Genomic DNA, 22,304 nt, shown 5'->3' on the forward strand with positions numbered 1-22,304 from the left:
TCATACACTCAAGCAAAGTATCACAAAGAACTTCTTTTGTGTGTGGACATGGAACATAAATAAACCTAACATATGATGTTCATAAACAAGTATTAACAACATGCAAATTGAACTGAATAAGATAGAATTTTTAAATGATTTACAAATTTACAAAAATATACCTCAAAATGCGACTTTGCAATGTCCATGAATTATCAATAAAGTGTGCGGTGACAGCCATGAATCCTTTCTTTTGATTGCTAGCAGTCCACATATCAGTTGTGATTGCCACCCTACTTTTATTATGCTCCACCAAACTCAATGTCTTCACCCTCTCATAATCATAAATCTTTAAAATATCACTTTTTATCGTATTTCGAGAAGGCACTTTAAACATTGGTTGAAGTACTGCTGAATATCGTTTAAAACCAACATGGTCTACGATAGAGAGGGGATATTCATGCAAGATTATGGCATGTGACAACTCTTTCCTAGCAAAATCTTGATCAAAGATATAAGAATTCATTTTTGGAATCTCTCTACTAAAGTTGTTAGTTAACACTTTTTGCATCATGTCCATCACTTTTTTCCTAGTACAACTCTTATGGTGATCATGCAAATGCCTAGTTCCATTTTTTGAATCACCTCCAAGATGCTTATTACAATAATTACATATTGCCTTCCACACCCCATTAACTTGTTGTTTTTTAAAATGTTCCCACATAACACTTGGTTTTCTTTTAGTTCCTCCATAAGTAGTATTAGACTCTTCTAAATCAATAACATGTTGATTAGAGAGGGGAGACGGTGAGTTCGTAGGTGCGTTCGTAGTTGGTGATGAATGTTGTGACGCGTCACTCTCAAATGGTACTTGAGAGTTAACGGGTGCTTCAGAGTTAATTGGTGCTTCAGAGTTAACATCTGACATTTTTAACCTTTATAAAAATAATATGGATTGAAGTAATATAAATAAATTAAGTAGTCATCATCTTTTAAACAATTTATGACATGATTGATCGAAATACTACTTTATCACACAACTGAAATGAATTAGCGTCTTAGATTTGCTTCCTTACTGCTTGATTGTGTGCCATTCATTGTCAACAATTGGTCCTAAATCTTTAGTGCATCAAGAACTCACCTTAAATCTGCCATCATTCACAGCCTGCCTCTATAGGCATGCCAATGATGTTGATGGCATAAGAAGTTCAATGACAGCTTCCAACACACTTCAAAATATATGATAATATCTTAAAAATATACCCTATGATAATATCTTAGAAAGTATACCCTATGAAATTAGAATCTTTTGATGTCAACATCTGCAAAATTGGGCATGCAAAACATACTTCAAAATATATGATAATATCTTAAAAAGAAACAAATTTACACTAGAATAATAAATTATCACAATGAACATAACAGAGCTAAACAACTAAATATCTCAATGTAATTTATGCAACAAAGTTAAAACACTTGGGATAGATAGAATTTCCACACGAGGCCTTATGAGCAAGCTGCATAAATCCTTGATTTGGTTAAAAGATTAAAAACCATGTCTTTCCTTATAACTTAAACCAACATATCGTAGTATCCTCCTGTTCTATACTCTCAATCAGAACCGTATAATTCTTTTGTTAGTCTAGTTTCTGGTTCGCAATGCAGAAGACCAAGCCAGATCTATATTGTAAAAAATATAAAATAGATTCAAAGAAAAAAAAAACAGATTCACAGACTCCTAATCTAGCTGATGAAGAAGGTTCAATATAAAATAGATTAAAAAAAAAAAACAGATCTATATATATCCAGGGACAGATCTATAAAATAGATTAAAAAAAAAACAGATCTATAAAATAGATTAAAAAACAACACAAATCCAGCTGAGAGAGAGAGAGAGAGAGAGAGAGAGAGAGAGAGAGATACCTAAACAAAGATGGGAGGCGCGGTGGTGATGGAGGGAGGATCGCCGGTGACGGAGGGAGGATCGCCGGTGACGGAGGGAGGCGCGGCGGTGACGGAGGGAAGAGAGAGTGACAGACCAGTGGCGAGAGAGAGAGAGAGAGGAGCGGCGTGAAGAGAGGCTTCGAGTGTGTGTGTCTGATCTGTGAAACCCTAACAAAGACAAGCATATGCATATATATATATATATATATATATATATATCCAGGGACAAGAGGGTCATTTTAGCTCGGGGACCATGCGGGGCCGGGCCGGGGCCGGGGCCCGGCCGGGTCCAGTTCTGAAAAACATATCCCCGTCCCCGGCCCGGATATCATCGGGGATGGATTTTTGAATACCGTCCCCGGCCCGTAGGGGATATTTTTTGGTGAATAACCACTAAATTCGGGGTCGGGGGGTTGGGTCACCGTCGGGCCGGTTTTAGATTGCCATCCCTACGAGTGGGTAACAGGTGAGTGGTGGGTGGTGGTGGCAGGTGGGTGGTGGTGGCAGGTAGTGGGTGGTGGTGACAGGTGGGTGACGAATGGTGGTGGCAAGTGGTGGTGACAGGTGGGTGGCGAATGGTGGTGGCAAGTGGTGGTGGGGGGTGGGTGGTGGTGACGGAAGACGGTGGTGGAAAATGGTGGCAGGTGGTGGCTAGTGTTGGGTGGTAGAAAAAAAAAAACTGAAAACTCAAAACGGAAACACATTTTTTGTATTTTCATTTTTTGGCCAAATTTATAAACTGAGACCACTGATTTATAAATCAAAAATTTTACAAAACAAGTTTTTATTTAAATTTTTAAAATTTTTATAAATATAAACAGAAAACTGAAAACGTAAGTGTTATCAAACGGCACCTAAGTATGTTTGCAGTAAATAATAAGTCACTATTATTTTTTTTTTAATTTCAAAATTAAGTAAAAATACTATACTTTTTGAAAAATCACCTTACTTTTTCTACCTAATTTTACTATCTATTTATCCAACAACTAACATTTATCTAAATTTAATGGCCCATATTTTTTTAATTAACATACCTGAAAACCACTTTCATGTATGGTAGAATTTTCCATATATGTGGTTACACGGCTAGGATCCATGGAGTCTCCGTCAACACTGAAAATAAATTGATTTTTTTGAAATAATGTAAAAAGAATAACAAAATTACAAAAATAAAATAAAAAATTAGGGTAAAATATTTTCATTTATGGGCAGGGAATAAATTTTAATTACAGTAATAATAAATAAAATTACAAAAGGGGTGAAAGCAATGCCCCTACTATTTCCCCATTTTCCTTTCTCTCCTTTTTCTTTTTGCAAATTTTATTGTTCCCATTCATTGCGTACTATTCCTCCTTACAAACCCTTCCTCCAATCCTTTCGCACCACCCTAACCACAGTTACACCGTGTCATTTGCTCATCCTTATACCATTCGTCTTGTTCTCTTTTTTTTTTTTTTTTTTTTTTCCCCTTCCACCATTCGATCAACTACTAGCAATTTTCTCATTATAAAATCACTTCCTTCTCACTCTTTCTAGCACTATTAACTTACACTCTACCTTTTTACTTTCTATTGAAACCTTCATTTTCTTTCGCTACAAATTTTCCACCCACCATTGCTCCCATAGCTCTTTCTTTGTCGAAAATTGCATCTTTTCTCTATACAACTTCCTCACCCTTCAACCACCGAAAATCCATTACCTCTCTACTACTCCATTACCTCTCTATCATTGAAATCCTATCTCTACCATTAAACAACCACAAAAGCGTAATAAAAAGAGATATAAAAATATAGAGAAAGCAACTATACTGTGTAGAAAAAGGGACATACAAAAGAGACAAAAAATAAGAAAAAAACATTAGTTGATCGAGATAGAAAATAAAAATATATGACATTTGTATATTTATAAATATAAATACAATAGTTCATTAAATACGAGTAAATCTCATTATGATGTTATTAGTATATTATAAAATGATTCAAATGACAATTTCATTGTATTAAAATACTCCTTGAAGTTTTTAATTACCAAAATGAGGCAAATTTAATCCCATAATGTATAAATTTATTGCAAAGTTCAAATCTTGAACTATAGTCAATTTGAATTTGACAATCCTATTATAGTAGCTAACGCTTTGAAGTTTGAGAGAGATGAGAAAGGGAGATAGATAAAAAGTAAATTTGGCATATATATAAGTATATATATTTTAAAAGAGAGAATTTATTTTTTTTTTCATCAATTTTACTTGACAAAAATATACAAGTAATAGTTTAGATTGGAAAAAAAAAAAATCAAAAGATTATGATTTCAATTTATAAAATTAAAAATTAAAAAGTAATTTTATTTTCAGGGTCAAATCCTAAGATTATTTTTGTAATTTTCTTAAAAAAAATAAATAACGATAGAACCAAACTCCGTTAGTTGATGTAACCCTTGACAAATGGAGGAAAAAATCTAGAAGAATAACATCTCAGTGAGACAGATTTTTTTTTTTTTTTTTCCTTTTACACAAACATGGCACAATTTTTCAGTTGCACTTCACCATGAAATAACTTGCATCCTACATATTTTTGTAATTTTTTTCTCTGTTCTATTGTGCTATAATTCCCTAGAAAATTATACTGCAGCTAACTACAAACCTTAGGGAGGACAATGTAAAGGAAAATTTAAATATACACCCCTTTAAAAAGTGTGTACAATATGCACCCCTAATAATGTCATTTTCTTCTTAGTTATGATCAATTTTTTTCTTTAACTATGATATTATTTTAGTTATGACTCATGAATTTTTTACTTATGTCTTATATTATGTTTAGTTATAATATTTTTTCTTTCTTTTAGTTACGACTCACAGAATTAAAATTATGTCATTTTTTTAATTATAAGGAATACCGACAATAGGGTTTCCGTATGTAAATCATGGAACAACAGAGGTATTAACGTATTACTCAAAAACCTCAAGGACTTCCAATGTAATTTGTCAAAAAATTTCTTTCGTCTTTCCAGATCACCCGATCATCGAAGCCGAGTGTAGGTTCAACTAGATTTTTTGGAGGTTCAACTAGTTTGCTTCTCTGCAATCTCTCATTCAAAGCTATTTGAACTGAGAAGTTAACGCGAGAGAGAGAGAGAGAGAGAGAGAGAGAGAGATTTCAAGAATATGCCTCCGAGGAGAGAGCTCTGTAGAAATTTTCAGCGTGGAAGGTACGCCATTCATCTTCACCCTCCTCTTCAATGGTTTCTCGGTTGTTTTCTATTTTTTCTTCGAAACTACATTAGGGTTTCATACTCATAAACAGTATTTTATCTTTTCAATTTCAAAAATCAATTCATGCCTTTTTTCGTTTAATTTTATTTATTTTGCAGTTGTCAGTATGGTGATCGGTGTAAGTTTCTTCATGTAGCTCAACAACAACAACAACAGCCTAAACCTAATGTTTTTGGATATGGTGCGCAATCTACCACACCATTTCATCGCTTAAATTCACAACAGCAGCAGCAAAAGCCCAATCCTTTTGGATTTGGTGTTCACGGCAGCTCTCAGCCAAGAGTGCCCAATGATTTTGGATCCAAACAGAACCAGTTCAAGGTTCTTTCTTTGTTTCCCTCAATTTATGTTGCTATGTGTTAGAACTGCTACATTTTTATTTGGGTAATTTACACTGACTTCTCCTGAAGTTTGATGAATATACCAATAAGTCCTACAAGTTTGACATAATTACATTGGACTCCCTTAAAGTTTTAAAGTTTGAATTATTGCAGTTGCTTAGGATGCCCTTTTTTAGCTTCTAGGGTATATTTCTTAGTTCACAATCACTCTTACTGACTGGAATCAAAGAATTAGTAGGTATTTTCTGTCCAAAATGGGAATGGCCTAGGGTTATGAACTTATAATATATAATCTGATGATTGAGTCAATTCCAGGATTATAAGTTCATTCCATACCGGACTTGACCGGAATAGGGAGAAGGGGTTATTCGAGTGTATCTAAATAGATAATATGTTTACATATGGATCCCTCCATTTCATTTATTAGAATTAGGAATAGACGTCACATAACACTTGCTCCCTTTTTCATCAGTAATTTGTTAGTCATATGAATAGAAAATGATATTGTCACATCTTTTATACTAAAATATATACTTTATTTTGTTTGTCTTTGTATTTTCACACTATCTGTATCAATTTTGGTCACTTTAGTCATATTAAAAGGGAGGTCAGTCTAGGGGAGTCAATGTAATTTACCCTTTTTATTTAATTTTTTGATGTAATATGTAATTATGTATAATGTCAGTGAAGTCATGGCATGTTTCTCTGCCGAGTAACTTGGTGTAAAAACTTACAGGGACTTGTGTTTATATTCTTGTTGCTTGAAATTATTTTCTTGTGCATCAGCCTTTTGAAAATAAGTGGACCCGTAATGGTGTCTCGCAAGTGTCACGACAACCAGATAATCAGCCTCTGACAGCTAATCATAAGTGAGTGCTTGATCAATGGCTTTTTACTTCTCTTTTTGCAGCTTTACATCTTTGCTGAATATGTTATTTCATATTCTTCATTGGTTGATGCAAAATACCTGATCAAATACAATTTTCTTGCACATGAAGATGCACAGATCCTGAGTCATGCAAACAGCAAATAGTTGAAGATTTTCAGCATGAGAGACCGCTTTGGAAGCTTACATGTTATGGCCACAATAAGAGGTATAGATTACTAGCAATGTTTCCAACAGGCATTTTGAGAAAGTTGGGATTTCAGACTTATACTAAGAGTTCAAATTCTAAATTTCCTAAAGAGGTATATATTACTAGCACAGGGTAACCATTGGTTCAATGGTAAAACCTTGGCCTAATAACCTTGAGGTTATAGATTCAAGTCATGGAGCAACCGCTTTGTGCATTATGCCAAAGGTGAAGTGTGTATCTAATCTTTCCCCTCTCAAACACATATTAATGTGTACTAATTGGGCATTGTTTTTAGGTATATATTACTAGCAATCACTACAACATATAAGACTTTTGGCGACCAATTGTTTTGGTCCCTAAAACCATTATTTTGGTCTCTAAATAGTTTTTGTGACAAAATTAAATTCGTCACTAAAAAAGTCACTAAAAGTGCGTCTAGAAAAGTCTTTAGCGACGAATTTTTTAAAATGTCTCTGAAAATGACAATTAGTGACCAATTTTATATTGTCACAAAATGTTTGATTTTACAAGACTAAACATTTGGTCGCTAATACTTCGTCATAAAATGTCCCAATTTGGTCGTGAAAAACAAAATGATGACATTTTTAACGACAATGATATTTGGTCGCTAAAAGACAAATAACTTTCTCTACAACACATTTTCGTCGCTAAAAATCAAAGTGGGATAGCTAAAAATACACAAAAATTAAATGTCATCCAATCATTAAAATAAATAAATAAATAAATAAAATAATTGACATCCACACATCAAAGTCACTCTATTACCAAATCATAATGAGTACATAGCTCTTAGGATATTCAAAATCTCCAAACTCAAAGCTTTCAAAACGCTTTTAAAAAGTTTCCAAATTCAAAGTTTACAAAATTGACATATCAAGTAATTCTCAATCAATCGATAATCGTTGCTATCATGTGGAAGCAGAGTAATATCACATCAAAACTTCTTATACTTTTCATCAAGGGACTCCTCGTTGTCAGCATCACAAACACCAAAGCTCCCTAAAGTAGAAAGGGACAATTATTTAAAACCAAAATTTCCCCTTCCCGCCCAATCTGCTCCTGCCTGGCATTCCTTCATCTTCATTGACACTAGAGAAGAAAAATGTGATAAACATTAGAGAGTTATCTAGTCAGGAAGAGCTCTACTGTGTAATACTCATCACGATTTGTCAATCGCTTGGTAAAATCTCAATATTATCATACATCTATTTTGGCTACAATGATTTCAAGGCTTCATCTCAATACTCATTCATATAGGTCACTAAAAGTAAAAATGGTACATAATCGGTGAGACTAGTTTTTTCATATGAAAAGAAGTTTTTCAAAGAAAGATAATGAAAAGAAAAAGACAAATATTAGCCTCAATATACCTGAATAGGTCCTAAGTTTCTTCAGGAGCTCTGAGGTGGGTGCAACAGGTTTATCGAATACCAAGCGAAACATCTGCAAGAACAAATTGAAAGCAACCTCAGTTGTAAGTTAGAATTGGCCAAGCTTTTAAATTCCAATTGTGGTAGAGACAATGGGAAATGAAATCGTAAATTAAAAACTGATTAAACATGGATGTTCAGAACCCACAAAAAGGATTTAAATGTAGAAATGAAACTGAATGTTGAAGAATTGTTCTAAAACTTCATGCTAACTATTTTATAGCTTTGGTTATATGATTTTTGTTGTATATGTACTATTCAATCTAGCTGTGTTTAACCAGTTTTCAGAAATTTTATTTTAGTTGTTCTAACAAAAACAACCAAAGGTATAAGTTAGAATTCGCCAAGCTTTTAAATTCCAATCCAATGAGACAATGGAAATGGCAACCCAGGGCCCTGATGAAGCAATATGTATGTTTGGAACCCAGAAAAAGGATTTAGAGTTGGAAAGGAAGCTAATTAATATTGACAAAAGTGAGGGAATCAAACCTTAATTGCACTTGGATCTTTCACAAACCTGACAATGTAACCACAGTATGTCAGACAGAGAGAGAGAGTTTTAATATAAGCACTCACAAATGGAGCAAAGACAAGGTCCAAAAAAAAAAAAAAACATATGGAGCAAAGACATTCAACATATAGATTGAAATCATAAATTATAATTCTAAGATTGGAATTTGATAATTGATTTTGCGTTGAATTGTTAACCTACTAAAAGATTTCCAGGCATAACCAAGAAGGTGATGTCCTCAAGCTTCTAGAAAATTATGTTTATAAATCTAATCTAACATTGTAGTTTTTGCTTTTCATAGGGAAGGCAATCTGCTAAAAGCACCAAAGAAGGTGTAACATGGTAGGTCTATCTACTGTACAAGATGACTTGCACCACTAGGAAGTTATGTAATCAAATTTAATTCCTTGTAAAACATGAAATTAATAAAGAAAAATATGCAATTGCCAAAGATAGCAAATTTGAGTTCAGCTCAAATTTAGATACCAGAAAGGAGTAGAAACTTACCATAACAAACAGCAGCATATAAATCAGGAAATCTGTAATTGATAAGTGAAAACTTTCCTAAAACAGAAAATACACAAAATTGATAGCCTAAACAAATGCATTTGCACAAAAGCCAACTTAGGTCACAACATTGGTTGGACTATTATGTTTCTCTCCCAGTCATCCCCTCTGAGTGTCTCGATGTGTTTTGATTCTCAAATGTACCTAAGACTATCTGGTCAACCCTTACACAAGTAAACGAAAGGAGATGAGTTTAATCATACTACTACTATCTTCATCCAACCCCAACACACCTATAGTCATGTACAGCACACTGTTCAGCATCTTACCTTACGCTACCCATCCTTGACTGGCAACTTGAAATGCTCAACAGCAACCTCCTCCCCTCCTCCCACCACCACACTAAACACAAAAAAAACAAGATATTTGCACATAAGATTGCTTCTTTCAGATTCATGAAGATTTACCTGTAAAGCCATGCACTTTATGCAAACAGGCATAGATAACAGTAACTTTTTGAATGAAGAAAGAAATTAAGAGATTATGCACCAAATCAGAAAAGAACAGGCACCCAAACTTGTAGGCACATGTTCCGCAACAACACTCCTTTATTTGTTCATTTATTTATTTTTCTAGAATATATATACTCATTAGGAGTGTACTTCGGGATATGTATCAATAAAAGTTGCTTTAATTTTAAAATCAGACAACTATGGCATGATGGATGATCAAAAATAATAATAATGAAAAAAGGAAAACAAGGAAAAAGATAGGTAGAAGAAGATTACAGTCAAATATTAGGCACAACATGGTGCAGATCGGGATCCTTCTATTGGTCTGTCCACAAGAACCATCCCTGCAGGATTCTGAGCAGGCTGAGCTCTAGGCAACCTCTTAGCTATTTACAAAAAAAAAGCCATGTAGAAGGTCATTAGCAGTCAAATTTTGACAACAAAAATTAGTACGTCAAGAACTAAGAGAAACCATACCAACAACAATGCTAAAGGCAATATACGAATCATAGACTGGAAACTAATCTATCGTATATACTAATGACAGGGTTAAAATATGATCCATCCATTAATAGGCAATTTTTTATCCATCTATCAAAGGCAACAAAAATTTGAACCAATTTTTAGGCATCTGGATGTATAGATGGTATAGATCTTTAGCATACAGGTTGTACCTTCTTGACACCTCTTCTTAAATAATTATATACTGACCAAAAAATAATTAGGTAAAGCAAGGTGAGATGTTATCCTTAAAAACAAAATTATTCAAGATCAACTCTTAATCGGCTCCATCAAAACTCAGTTGAGATTGGCTCAAATGAGTGATAGGGTTCAACTATTTATCTTAAACCAATAAAAATCCACATGCCCATAGGCTTGCCCTAAGAGCTCTCAATAATTTTCCCTTAAAAAATGCAGTGAACTACTGTCTTTAACCCTGTAACACAACCAAATCACTCTGAAAAAGACTTGGGATTAATAAACAGAATTTTAACCACAATCTCGTGGTGCATTCGTTTATTTTAGCTTTCTCCCATGCAAATGCCAGCTAACGGAATTGAAAATTAAGGAAATTGCAACAATGCTCCTATTCAATTATATGTACCTAGTCAGAATCACAAAAATAAAGATCTTTCTAGTTCAAAATGAAGTTGCAAATGTGAAGTCACTGGTAATTTTCAAGACGATTGTGCTCTCTCCACACTGACTAAAAAAACAACTTGAGTAATTTTTAAGCTCTGATGATATTTCATGTTATAATTGAGTTTGGCATTACTTTTATTTATTTATTTATTTGGGGTAATCAGATCCTTGTCAAGGATCTTCACCACTTCCCGAAGATGTTCCAGCCAACACAGAACAGGGAACATATATGGTCTAGTTCTTTTAACAAACCTGAGTTAAATTAAAATTCACATCAAAAGGATCGAGAAATACATATAATTAAAATTCACATCAAAAGGATGAAGTAAACAAAAATCAAACAGAATGAGTTAAATTAATTTTATTAATTCAACATTAAAACTAATTTTTGGCTACAATCTGTATTAAAAACTCAATACTACTTGAAGGATCGAGAAATACCTTGATAGAGAGTGAATTAACCAATCGATGTCTTCAAAGTAGCAGAAATCTGCAAAAAATGAAGAAGAAGGTGAAGAATCAACCTATAGAAAAACTGCATCCATGACAATGTGCAGGCCAATCGAACAAAAATGTGAACTACTTATTGTGCTCTTCATAGATCTACAATATATATATATATGTATGTATGTATGTATAGACAGATATATATATATATAGAGAGAGAGAGAGAGAGAGGGACGCACCAAATCTACAGAAAATGTGAAGAGCAAGGTAGATCTACTGAAGCTTGTAGATCTCAAACTGATCTGCAATGGAGCTCGAGATGGACAGAGCGAAGACCTACAATGAAGCTTGCGATGGAGCTTGACATATAGAGAGAGAAGTTTTTACGCATCGTGAAGCTTGGATACGGTTTTCAGTGTGTATTTGCATCAGGTGAGGTTTTGTAATTTTTCATTATTTGGTCCCTAAAAAATGCCAATAATATGTGTTGACAACCAAATTTATTGGTCTCAAAAAATTACACTGCGTAACAGGAAATATCAAGAATCATTTTGGTAGTTTTATAAGTAAATTATCACAAGTTTAGTTTTGTCTCTAAAAGATTATTTTTAGGGACCAAATTTAATTAGTTCTTAAATATTAGTCTCTAAAAGACTAATTTCTTGTAGTGAATGTTTCTCACAGGCATTTTGAGAAAGTTGGGATTTCAAACTTCCACTAAGAGTTTGAATTCTAAATTTAGTTGGGGAAATGTTGTGCATAAATTGATGAGAAGAATTGGGGAACAAATCGTACTTGGGGACAGTATTTTTTCCTTTTTTTGGGAAGGGAAGGTGATGCGGAACACCTATTAAGAAACGTCTTATTGGAAGGGATGCACCTTAAACATTTTTCAAGTCTACTGTATTCTGCTACTTTATTGTCATCATCAGCATAACAATCGGCATAACCATCAAATTACTTTGTTTGCAGTTCTCCATGTGACATCAATGGTGATGTTAGCTACGAAGAGTTGAGAGCAGCAGCATATGATGATGCTAAGCGTGGATTGAGCTTGCAGTCAATTGTAAGAATATAAGAAATGCCACATTTGACACTACTATACTTCATAAATTACAGCTTACTTACCGTTAACATTATATTTGGTGCAATCTTTAAAATGGACCTTATGTTGCATTCTAAAATTCATTACTTGCTGCTACATCAAAGTAGATACCAAGTTTCATATGCAAATGAAATTCGAAAAATTGGAGCTTTAATTTTAAACTTCTGGTCTTGTATCTACACCAAAGTAGATACCAAGACACACAATCTTGTGTGCTTGCACCTCCCCCTTTAGGAATGGGTGGATATACCGCTCATGCTAACAGCCAGTGGCGGTGTTAGTAGTAAGATTTGGTGGTTTAACCTTTTAAAAATGGTATTAGACCCCACTTAGCCTTTAAAAGAGTATTGGCCATCATAAAAAGTGCTAGTTTTTGTTTAATATTTCCTGCAGCTATTTTTTCATAATGTTATATACTCGTTAGATGTATCAATGATGTGTAAGTACATTTTGATGAATGAGCTACTGGATAGATAGCTTTCTTCATTGACCAATCATCGATCTCGTCTTGCTACAGGTTGAGAGAGAAAGGAATTTACTCAATGCTAAGTTGCTTGAATTCGAAAACCTACTCCGTAATCCTTATGCTGTTCCACAAAATCCTTCTATTGTTACCCAAAGTGCTTTTCCTGGGGCCACTCCAAATGTCTCTTCAATGACTGCTCAAAATAGCAACCCTCCTTCAGTTTCAAGTTTCAGTCAACTCGGTGCATCACTTAATATGGGGTTTGGAATGAGGCAAGATTTTCTCCCGACATCTGAATTTATATTTAGCTATCTTCTTGCTAATGATGGAATCTGTTGATTTATAGGGCAGCTTCAGTGTTCTTATGTTGTTGCAAGGGTTATTCGAACTCTTGTTTCAAAGTCTACCCTTTGATTTTGTTAACTTAGTTGGGTTAATTTTTCAGGCCTGCTACTCCTACAAATAATGCTTTTGGTTCCACTCAAATTTCCAGTCAGACTACTAGTGTGTTTGAAACCAACAACTCGCCATTTGGAAGTTCAGGTAAGGCTTGAAGCTTATAATGTTACACACTAGAATGCTTTATGTTTGTGCGCTGCCTATAACTCAGTCATGTGGTAGGTTCATTTGGCGGTCAACTTTGTAACCAGTCATTTGGAAGTTCCTTTGCCTCCAACGCTGCAAGCTTCAGCAACAGTGCCGTTAGTGCTGAACAAAACCCATTTTTTACTTCAGCAGTGTCACCACAAGTTCCAAGTTCAGCAAGTTTCCAGTCATCCATACTTCCGAATGGGCCAAACTCTGCCTCTACTGCAGTTGAACAATTATCTGTGAATGTGGACACAATGTAAGTTCTTGGATTTTTTTTTCTCGACCCAAAAAAAAAAAAAAAAAAATCAGTTATGAAGTTTTGGATTGGAAGTACATATATTAACAATTAAAATCCGTATTCTATTAAAGAACTAAACCAGAAGAAAGCCAGCAATCCCTAGTTCCCTCTATTTGGGTTTGGCTTCACTGACTTAAAGATCCATTTATATTAAAATTGTTTTACTAACTATTATCATCCTGGATCCAACCTTAAATTGGGTTCAAAATTTTGATGTGGCTGAAAATGATCCCATCATAAAGCTTAATTGATGTAAACCTACCTTTTGCTCATGTAGTCTAAGATCATGAAAAGGAGCATGTTATATCTTTTTGTATTTTATGATAAAAGATGATGTGAACCCTTTCTATGGGAAAACTTGGGGATCCCAAATTACACTGGTTGGTCAACCTCGAGTTAGTTTTTCACCATTTAGATTCATTTAGGATCAGATCCTGTCATAATCAAGCACCATTGATTCATTTCTTACAGCCTTGACTCTGTATTTTTTTATTCTGGTGTCTTTAGCATTGTCATTTTTTGTATTAGTGTTCTTTGGATACGATCCTAGATCTGATCTATAATTTGTAGGATTTTTTTCTTCTAAACTGTGAACAATTTATTATATGCTTGTTATTGCCTTTGGTTATTTTCCTATCCTGCAGTGATAATATGACAAGGAAGAATGTTGCAGTGGATGATGCCATCTGGTTGAAAGAGGAATGGAATCCTGGAGAGGTAAAAGACTGTTCATTTGACATTTATATTTAGTGTTCATGCTTAATTTTCCTTTAGCATTATTATTATTATTATTTTTCAAAAGTTCTTTTTTTGAGTTTTTCCCATGGATCCAATCGAAAGTTAAAGACCTTCATGGCAATAATAAGTGTTTGCACATTGTTTTATTCAAGATCCATTTCGAATCATTACTATTAATGTTTTGGAAACTCGTACATTATGCATTAATTGTATATTTTTTTTCTACTTTCAGATTCCAGAAGAAGCACCTCCGGACAAATACATATTCTAGGGTTATTTTAGAATTAGGCATGCAAATGGTTGAAATATGAACACATTCGGATCAGTAATCACTGTCAGCAGAAATCTAACCTCGGCTTCATGGGGGGTGGTTAATTTTCAAAAGAAGATGGTGACCATGTTGTGCAGATTGCCGACTGGTTTTGATTGGGAGTATAAATTAAATTCAATCCAAGGAGGTAATTCTATTGCCTTTTCATAATTGGATTATGTTGGTGAGAAGGAATGAGAATTGAATGTTAACACGGTGCTAAAGTCGTGGGATGTTGATTGTAATCTTTGATCCACAGTAATCTCTCTGATTCTGCATAATTTAATTATCTCCTTAATGGGTGGTTTTTACTTGTACTAATATACGAGTGCTCATTCATGTTCACATGTTAAATTGCTTACTCTTTACTTGTGTGTGTGAATGTTTTGATTTCAAACATGCAATCAAAGCAGACAATAAATTATGTATTCTAACTTCATTGCCTATTTGATAATTAAAATACATGTGTTGGGAAGTATTGAGAAATAATATTAGTTATTTATCTTTTTCCCTCAATTATTGATTATAATCCTTGAATTATTGTTATTGATTTTGGTGGCAAGGAGAATCGTATATTAAAGGAGTTTACAAACCGACAAAATACTTGTGGTCCTTATTGCAAGACCCAGTGCCTTGGATTTGTGGGCAAAAAGCTGGTTAAAAATTCTCAACGGACAGCAGCAACTCATATATTTGATTGAAACGAAGGTCATCATGACTTGTGAATCATGAGTAGTACTACTCAACTCAACTCATCCATGTTAGAAAAATGCTTGGGAGCAATAAAAGGATATCATTAGAGGGAGTACTAATGATGTGACAGTGGTTCCTGTTCACTTTCTATGCCTTGTTTTTATTTTTTTATTATTTTTTTTGTCATTTTCAATATATTAGTACTATTAGTGATGTATTTTTTAGTGACCTAAATCATTGTTGTCTGGGTATGTGCCGCGCTGGATGGCACTTTTAATGAGATGCCAAAGTCCTACCTAATTTTTTTGCTCACTATCAATCCAAATTTAGGGCCCACAAAACCATTGCATGGTACTCTGACCCCTTGCAAGTTTGGATTTTTCTATTTCCTCATACCAAAAAAAACCCAAAAACAATCAGTCACTTTGTTTAGTTTCTCTTTTCAAATTTTACTTTTTCGCTTTTCAATTGTTTCTTATTTTTTTATTTTTACTTAATTTTTTTTACTATTTTAAGTAATTTTTTAAATGTTTAAGTACATTTAACATAAATATACTTAAAGAGTATAATATTTGTGAATTTTTTTTAAAAAAAAAATCACTAAATATCAAAAGTATAAAAAAAAATAAAATATGAAAATTCAGTATATTTTTTATATTTTTGTGTATTTATTAATTTTTTAAAATATTTTTTTACAAATATTTTATTATTTAGATACATCTAAGTAAGGTGTATCTAAAAAAAAATTGCATAAAATTTTAAAAATATTCACTAAAAATAATTAAAAAAAACACACAAAAAAAAACCCTCAAATTTCAAAAAATTAAAATTAAACACACTGAATATTTTTATTTTTATTTTTTGGAATGGGTTGCAGGGATCAACATTTCAAAATGTAAGTGTTCGATTCAAATTATGTTTGAAAATCAAACCATGTGAGTTTCCGAACTCCCTTTTCCTTGTCCTACTTGAAGGGCTTTTACTTGTTTGCTTAAATATGTTGTAGGGTGCTTGGCATATGTGGTCTCTAGAGAGAGTATAAAACACAAATCTCATGTTTTATGCAAAGTTTTTTTGCTCTACATTTGAATGTTAGATTTGTGTAGTGAAAGGAAAAAGAAAGAAAAAAAAAATGAAGTGAAAAAATAACTAAATTCCTTTGCTTTGTTTGGTTGGATTAGAAAAAATAAAAAATGAAAATGAAAAGGCATTTTTTCAAAAAATAAAAATAAAAAATCCATTGGTTTTGTTTGATTAACAACAGAAAAAGGAATATACACAAGCGATTTGATCATTTTTATTTCATTTTTTGTTCTTTGACAAATCCAAAATCTAAAATCATATTAAGAAAATATAACATAGAGTATATTCCATAGATTAATCTATGCTATAATGAATTTCTTAGAGCAATTTTAGTGGCATGCTACAACCATTGTCAAAACTAAACTATAACAAGACTTCTCAAAAACTTTACCCTAAACTCTGTGCCAAGTTTATGCAAATTATAGCATTGTCAAATTTGGCACAATAATTAGTGATTGTCAAAATTTAGTATTATTGAGGTAATTAAGATTGTCAAATTATAATTTTTTTTTTCTTTTTTCTAAAATGTTGTAGAATGCCAAATTGACAAAACTACTAGAGATGCTTATAGGGGAATTTTTATTTTTATTTTTTTTAATTTTTTTTTTTTAAAACCCAGAAAATTTGTAAAACTGTGAGTGAGGGGTCCCTTCCATACTGGAACACCAAACTTATAGGTAGAATGTATATGATACATTCAAGGTGGCCTCCTCCCCATTGTTGGATGGAGTGTGCTTGTAGAATTGTACCCTAATAATGTGTGTGTCTTGGTAGGTATAAGGTCAAACCTAACCTTCAGTTCACCTAAGATGAGGGTGAAGTAAGACCAGCTAATGGGGGAAAGGAAGGGTGAGAACCTTGCTCTGGAATGAATTGTGAGGTAAAAGAATTGTTCAATAGTTTTTTTTCTTCTTCTTGACAATGTGGTTAATTAGGTTGATCCATAATGAATTTCTTAGAGCAATTTTGGCATTCAATAACAATTGCCAAAATCAAATTACAGTAAAACTTTTCAAAAAAAATCATTCAAGTTATCTCTGATTGACAAAATTAGTACAAGAAATTGACAATAGTCAAAATGAATCAAGATTATTTCTCAATCTCTTTTATAATGAAATCTACAAATGACATTTTTATTTGATATTGGGGTGTTAGGCAAGTTGGATTTTTGTTTTTTGTTTTTTGACTAAAATTCACAAAAAAGATAAAATAGGTTAAAATAATTAATAAGACAAAATGTCACATTAAATCTATAATCATTTTATTTTTTCTCTTACAAATATTACATCTAATTATAAAAAAATTCAACTATCTTTTTAAACACAAAAATTTAACCTACTAAAATAGTTAAAAATTAAAATAACCTATTAAAATAATAACTTTCTAAACACCCATATTGTGTTAGAAAAAACAAATTATATGATTGGATAATCTTATCAAATTATAGCATTTTTTTGGGGGGGATAATGTAGCATTTTAGAATTTTAAAATTATTAGAGATGATGCAATTATTTTAAAAATAATACTGTTACATGTATCAATTAATTTATTAATTAGTATATCAACATTAGTTATGATATTATTATTGATCTCACTCATTAATCATATTATAAATATCAAAAATCTTTTAAATTATGTCACGTCATCAATTGATACACTAATTGATACATATAACATTATTCTTAAAAAAAAAAAAAAAAAAAAAGTAAAACTGTAAGTGGTCCCTTTCCCTACTGCAACACCAAACTTTTTATAGGTGGCACGTGTGATGCATTTAGTTGTACCAAATAGTAATAATGAAGTTGAAGGCTGGTAAAGGGTTATGAACCGTAATTATTGTGATTGGTTTTAATTTTTTAGATTTTGAGCATGTTTGGTTTGTATTTGGGAGATGAATTTTAGAAAAAAAAATTTAAAAAATTGTTTGGTTTGAGTTTTTCTTAAAAAATTTTCAAAATCACTTTTTCTCTCTTACACATCAATCAATCACTTTTTCTCTCTCCTCTCTCCTTCTCAATCACTTTTTCTCTCACACACATCTACTCAAATTCTCTCAAAATATCAAATCATCTCAAACTCCGAAAAAAACAACTCTCTCAAAATATACAATCAAACAAACTAAAAAATTTTCTAAACTCTCTCTCCAAAAAAAATTTCAAAAATAACTCTCTCAAAAATAAACCAAACAAGCCCTTTATCTTTTGAAAAATTGAGTTTTTTTACATTTTTTATTTTTAATGAATATTTTTAAAATTTTAAATAATTTTTTTTAAAAAATACATCTTACTTAGATGTATTTAAAAAGTAAATTTTTTTTTAAAAAATATTTTAAAAAATAATAAATATACAATGATAATACAACGTGTTCCAGATGGAACGGGTCGGTTTGATCCACGCTTCCTTAACCGGTGCCCGAGGTACCAAGTTCACCGAGAGACCTGCACAAGAGTTCAACGGGGAACGAGGAGTCCCCCAACGAACCCTCTAACGAGCAAGTTAGAAAAAGAGATGGAATGTAGAGATAAATTAGTGATAGAAAAGTTTAACCTTCTTCTTGTCTTCGAAGTCTGCTTATATCCTCTGGTAATCATTTCGTTGTCCCTTCCGACCTGTCATCTTGGCCGAAAGTCTATGCTCTAACTTGTCTTGTTCATGGTGAGACCGTTCTATCCCGACGGGGAGGGGTTATCGTAATAAATGCTGTAAGGGGTTTCATTAATGGCTGATGTGCAGTGCAATAACTTTGTAGGATCTTTGTCTGCTTATATGGCTTGTCCTTCTCTTGCCACATGTTTAGATGTCATTGGTTCTTAATGCCATGTTGAGGTTTAGTATTTGAATTATGTATTGGGCCCTAAATGGTGGGCTATATCCTTTATGGGCTTACTCGTGTCAATAGTCCCCTATTCCTAAGTGCAGCTTTAGTCCAACGAAGGGAATAAAGAAGAAAACAGTAGTTGCGAGAGATCGACGGGGTGAAAATCGACTGGAAGGTGGGCGAAGACCGACCGTGAGGACGGTCGACCGCGAAGGGTGGCCGAAGGGAGGAACCGATAGTGAGGAAGGTCGACCGCGAAGGGTGACCGAGGGGAGGGATCGATCGTGAGGAGGGCCGACCGCGAAGGGTGACCGAAAGGAGGGACCGACTGTGAGGAGGGCCGACCGCGAAGGGTGACCGAGGGAAGGGACCAACCGTGAGGGGGCCCAACCGCGAAGGATGAATGGCGGTGCGCGGGGCTCGAGGGGCGGCGGGGCAAGTGGTGAAGTGAAGTGGAATAGACAAGGAAGGGGAAAGGGGCAGTGGATCGTGGTCGTACACATGGCGGAATCCCGTAATGGGGAAGGTTAGGCGTTGAGCAAGAAATGAAGTGATAGGTCAATATATGGTGTTTGAAGAGGCGATTTTGAAATTTTTTTGAAAATTTTCAAACTGGAAAAATTTAATTGTGACCCTTGGAATACAGGCAAGCCTTGGGCTTTTGGTGTTATCCGCTTTACCTATCTTTTTGCAAAAATTCAAAACGTTCAAGAAGTAAACTCTTTTGTGTCGAGTGATGCACCTTTGCAACATTTTGTGAACTATCTTGTACCAGCGTCTGAAGCTATGTACAGGTATACCAGAGAGATGGCTCGAGAGGATGCGCCCACCGTGAGACTAAATGCATTGGGGAACAATGATGCTGTGGACCTGGCGAAGCAATACAGGACGGAGAGGCGAATAGAAAGCGAGGGGGAGCCGGCGGGGCGACCCCGTTCGTCCACACTGATAGCGGCTGCGAAGCCAATCAGTCAAGTAGAGCCAGACCACTGGCATACGAAGGCCGACAAATCGACCTTTACAGCGGAGGAGTTAGAGGAGATGCGCGGGAAGTATCAAATCCCCGCAGAGATAGAGCTGAAGTTACCGACGTCGAAGGAGAGGCCATCCGACGCCCAACCGGGGGAGTTTGCCCTCTACGAAGAGGCGCTAAAAGGGGGTTGAGGTTGCCATTTCCCTGAATAGTAATGGACGTATTGAATCAGCTAGAGGTGGCTTCGGACCAGTTGATGCCCAACGCGTGGAAGATTTTGTTGGCCTGTGCGAGTGCGTGGCCGTGGGCGAATGAGAGGGCAGTAATGACGGTGGACGAGATTTTTGCATGCAACAAGGCTTCGGGCCAGCAAGAGACTTGGATCACTTTACAAGCGGCGGCAGGGAAGGGCCTGGTAGCGGGGTTGCTTTCGTCAGTGAAGGGGTGGAGGCCACGGTGGTTCTACGTGTCCACCAATGGGAGAGTAGGAGTGCGCACGGTATGGAGGGTGCCAACCAAGTCGGTTGAGCCAAGGTTGGAGGCGGATGCGGAGGCGGAAGAGATGGTGAAAAAGGTGAAGACATGGAGGGAGAAGGAGGGCGCTAAGTAAGACGACCTCGTTCAACCCTCAGCCTTGTTTGTCTCAAGGTTGGGCCCTCAGCCGATCGGTGGAGATCTCGCGCCGGCGAACTAGAGGCGAAGAGGAAGTGGCAAGAGGTGGAGGACAGAACCACCTTCGCCAAGGCCGATCAGTACCAAGAGGCGAAGTTAGGTCGCCCGCCCAAACCGATCGCGAGGGAACGAGTCCGACGGTGCCCCAAGCCGCGGGGGGAGAAGGACCTGAGCGGTTTTGAGCCACGACCACCTCCAGTGGATCCTTTGAAGGAGAAGAGCAAAAAGGAGGTGGAGGCTGTGTTGAAGAAGAAGAAAAAGAAGAGAGTAAGGGAGAGTGAGGAGGGGCCAGCCTTGAAGAGGATGAAAGAGGTGACGGTAGAGGAGACCCCCGAAGTGGGGTTGGAGGAAGCAGCGAAGGGGATGGAGAATGGAGCGACTGGCCCTGAAAAATAAGTGGAAGGTGGGGCGACTGGCCCTGAGGAGGGGGCAGAGCAACAGTCCAAGGGGGGTCATGCGCCCCAAGGAGAAGGAGAGAGGGCCAGGTTGAAGACCGCAATTTACCACGCTCCAGTAGTGTCCGAGCGACTGGAAGGAGAGGAGGTGAAGCCAGGACTACCGCAGATCGGCTCTTGGAAGTAGTGGAGGACGCAGCCGTGCGTTCGATGGAAAATTTCACTGAGGCTGAACTGCTAAGGGGGTTGTGCTCTGCCTAGATGGAGGCGACTGCCATAGTAGGAGCCCTACTGAACAAAGTGGCGCGCGCAAAAGGCGAAATTCAACCACTGAAGGCAAAGCTGCAGGAGGTGAAGGCCCAACTTGAAAGTTTAAGAAGGGAGACCGGGGCTGGAGGAAGGCTGTGCGGAGCGTATGCATGAGGGGGTTGGAGTATGCCCAAAACGCTAAGAAGATGGAGGTGTTGGCGATGGTGCAAGGCTATTCAGCTGACCGTGCCAATGCTGAGCTGCTCGCCACCAAGTTAGAACTGGAGACGGAACGCCACAAGGTGGTGTCACTCGAGTCCCAGTTGGTTGGCAAGCAGAAGAAACTGGAAGAGGCCCAGAAAGCCTGCATTGTCGCCAACGAAAGGTGGGATGAGGCCATGTTCTACAATGAAGATCTGCGTGCTCAGTCGATCAAAGAAAAAGAAAAAGCAGATCTGAAGATCGCTGAGTTGGAGAGGGTGCTGGCGGACGAGCGGGCCAAGTCAGTTGCTGTGAAGGCAGGATTGGAGAAGGCCTTGGAGGAAAAAAGGGCCAAGTTGGCATATGAGGGCGGCGTACCCCGACCTATGTGTTGCAGCGGTAGAGAAGTTCAAGGGGTCCGCCGACTTCCAGATGGCCACTGATGCCACTATCGCCAGCAGTTTGGCGAGAGAGGGAGATAAGAGGACTGGCCCGTCGGGAGCGACCACTGGAAGCATGAATGAAAAGGAAGT

The 22,304-nt window shown here is 35.8% G+C and overlaps 1 protein-coding gene and 1 long non-coding RNA gene across 3 annotated transcripts; one reads left to right on the forward strand and one right to left on the reverse strand.

Moving 5' to 3' along the window:
* Positions 1-4,787: 4,787 nt before the first annotated feature.
* On the forward strand, positions 4,788-15,053 carry LOC114319966 (zinc finger CCCH domain-containing protein 46). 2 transcript variants are annotated; one of them, XM_082875082.1, is made up of 10 exons: positions 4,788-5,127; positions 5,290-5,512; positions 6,319-6,401; positions 6,531-6,626; positions 12,152-12,245; positions 12,802-13,022; positions 13,196-13,293; positions 13,372-13,597; positions 14,284-14,356; positions 14,610-15,053. In XM_082875082.1, exons 1-10 carry the CDS (start codon positions 5,084-5,086, stop codon positions 14,646-14,648), a joined length of 1,197 nt encoding a protein of 398 aa, XP_082731208.1. In that variant the 5' UTR covers positions 4,788-5,083; the 3' UTR covers positions 14,649-15,053. The 2 variants fall into 2 exon arrangements, with proteins under 2 accessions (XP_082731208.1, XP_082731209.1); XM_082875083.1 differs by having other exon boundaries at positions 4,838-5,127; positions 13,489-13,597.
* On the reverse strand, positions 9,866-11,544 carry LOC114320067 (uncharacterized). Its single transcript, XR_014333292.1, has 3 exons — positions 11,419-11,544; positions 11,174-11,222; positions 9,866-9,975 (listed from the first exon to the last, which is right to left on the reverse strand). It is a non-coding gene; the product is annotated as an uncharacterized LOC114320067 (long non-coding RNA).
* Positions 15,054-22,304: the final 7,251 nt, after the last annotated feature.

The sequence above is a fragment of the Camellia sinensis genome, chromosome 6, assembly GCF_055761805.1.
Source record: "Camellia sinensis isolate YWXY chromosome 6, ASM5576180v1, whole genome shotgun sequence".
Taxonomy (NCBI): domain Eukaryota; kingdom Viridiplantae; phylum Streptophyta; class Magnoliopsida; order Ericales; family Theaceae; genus Camellia; species Camellia sinensis.